The 2,590-nt window shown below is 37.4% G+C and overlaps 1 protein-coding gene across 1 annotated transcript; it reads right to left on the minus strand.

Annotated features, from left to right (window-relative positions):
- Nucleotides 1-310: 310 nt before the first annotated feature.
- Nucleotides 311-1,473, minus strand: LOC137739161 (NDR1/HIN1-like protein 13). The gene has a single exon (XM_068478676.1). It carries the CDS (start codon nt 1,344-1,346, stop codon nt 582-584), a length of 765 nt encoding a protein of 254 aa, XP_068334777.1. The 5' UTR covers nt 1,347-1,473; the 3' UTR covers nt 311-581.
- Nucleotides 1,474-2,590: the final 1,117 nt, after the last annotated feature.

Raw genomic sequence — 2,590 nt, forward strand, 5'->3', positions numbered from 1 at the left:
CAAATTTTTTAAATCAAATTTGAAACCAAATGAAGTGATTGTTGATAATTGGATTATTACTTAAGCATTGATTAACATGATTATTTCCTATTGGTGGTGACACATCATTTGGTTTGCAAATTTGCTTTAAAATTTTGATCTCCCTAACATCCATTATTTTATGAATTTTTTTCACCTTTAATAAGAATATTTGACTTTTGCTAACACAGCTGACAGCACATTTACAGTTCATAGTATGACTAAATGGAAAATGTACATCTACACATTACTAATTATCAGCTAACATATACTTCTCTAAACAAACAGACAATACTAATTAATAAGACCCCAATTTTTTTCTTAAAATAACATTTACATAATAAGAAATTTAACAACTTGCTTTCCTAACACACTATACAATATCAACCACCACCTCCATTTCTTCCAATAACAAAACTCAAGAACAAAAATTACAGAAAATAAATTCGAAATATATATAACAAAATCATGAACAATAAAAACTTTGAAATTAAAATAAAAGAAAATATATCACACACCTTTTCCTTTTTCTTTCTTTAATTTTTCAATTAAGCATTTTCCCCTCACACAGTCCATTTCCAGATCTTGACTCGAAGATTAACCTTACACTTGGCGTTGGAGGTAGACGCAGTGGCAGGAGCTTTAGCAGTAGGAAGAGAAGTAACCCTAATCCCGTCACACTTAACCCTAATCCCCATTTTCGGGGTCTTTAAACCGAAAACCTTCACTCTTACTCTGGTGTCCAACCTCACCCTCAACGGCAACCCCTTTTTGCTCTTCATGTCAGCCTTCAAAGTGCTCACTTCGCTGCTATCGAGGTCTTTGCCGCTGCTAGAAATTTTAGCCTTCAGGAGCGTCGTGTTCTTCTTCCCATGCACAAAGGCGGGAATGACTCCGTCGGCGACATCTACGTCGTTGGAATAGATGGAGACGGCGATGGGGTTGTAGAAGAAGACGAGTTTCTTGTTAGGGTTTCGAGCAGTGATGTTGAGGTTGAAGCTGGAGGTGAGCTGGTTGTTGGTGGTGATGTTTAGGGTTTGGAGTTTGAGGGCGGTGAGGGAGAAGGTGGGGCGGTGAGGGCGGTAGAGGACGTAGAAGACTGCGCCAAAGATGGCCGCAATGACAAGTTGGAGGAGGATGATGAAGATGATCCAGAGGCAGCAGGAGCAGCAGCGGCTTCGGCTGCGGCGGCGGTGGTGTGGTTGGGGGCGGTAGGCTGGGCGCGTGTTGCTGTAGAGTTGGGCCTTTGTGGAGGGGAAGGCGGGGTTTGTGGCGGTGGGGACGGCGTCGGTGGGGGGTTTGGCTGCAGGGTAGACTCTGTCAGCCATTGTGTGTTTATGGGAGAGAAGGATGGGGAAGGTGTTTGATAGTTTTTGATAGAGAATACTCGAAGATAGGGACGAAGTGTTTGCTTGGTTCAGAAAGAGAGGGATTTTGAGAGAGAGAGAGAGAGAGAGAGATGGGGTGGGGAGGTGATATAAGGTGGAATAGCGCAATTGAAAAGGGGGAAGGGACAGCAACATATAACCAAAGCCTAATTAGAATATTTAGATCATACCCACACTTCTATCTCGGCGCGTGGGGAAGAAATTAAAAGTAATTTTTTTTAAATATTTTTCTTTATTTATATCTTATAAGTAAGAAGTTTTATATTCAATTATGTGAATCACCAGTTTGTTATCACATTATTAGGTTGAACTTACCTCGAATCTATCAAAATTATAATGTGTAAAGTATCACCGACTAAAAATTAAAAAAATAAATTTGTACGTACTTGATTTTCGTTAAAACTGTACTTTTGGATTTTCCAATGACATGATGTGCTTTCCATACGTTTCTAGTGCCCTACATTCTCTTGTACACATTGTTCATTCCAAATTGAATTGTTTCCACAACTTTTCATAAGTTCAAGATCAATTTGATGGGGAACTTAACATGCCCTTTTAAGTTATAGCATCAATTCATGTGTACATTATGTGTACGTTAGTATATATATACACCATATTAATATAAGAATTGTTTTTTATTTTTTTTTAAGGGACAACTGGTGGCAAACCACGGTTATTCACCCATTTCGAAGGTTGGAAAAACTCACAAATGCATTTCAGCCTCCTCTTAGCGACAAATCTAGCTGACCATGTTTTTAATATCACATTTGTACCACTTTTCTAATAGAGGTAGAGCCTACAACACATGTAAATTCAATTGAGATTTTAAAAGGATTTTAATGAATTTATAAATCTATAGATTTTGATGGAGTTTAATTGAATTCTCCTCAAATTCACAAGGGAGAGATGAAACTTGAGAATGCTTAAAATACACTGTGAAATTTCTCAAATTCCCTCGAATTTCCAACTTTTTGAAAAATTTTAAATCAATTTCTAATTGTATACACCTGGAATGTTATAAACTCTTTTAAAATCCTGGTTGAATGCACCTAAACTTTGAGAGAAATACTTAAAATCTTGATTGAATACCTCTAGATTTGTAAAGTGAATAATCTCTTAAAATCCCAATTGAACGTATTGAACGTATACCCTCCTTATGGAGAGTAGTCAATTTACTTATAAGC

This window comes from Pyrus communis, chromosome 7 (genome assembly GCF_963583255.1).
Source record: "Pyrus communis chromosome 7, drPyrComm1.1, whole genome shotgun sequence".
In the NCBI taxonomy this organism is placed as follows: Eukaryota; Viridiplantae; Streptophyta; class Magnoliopsida; order Rosales; family Rosaceae; genus Pyrus; species Pyrus communis.

What these genes read in the sequence shown, in the direction of transcription:
- LOC137739161 (XM_068478676.1), bottom strand. Translation starts at nt 1,346, where the DNA reads ATGGCTGACAGAGTCTACCCTGCAGCCAAACCCCCCACCGACGCCGTC.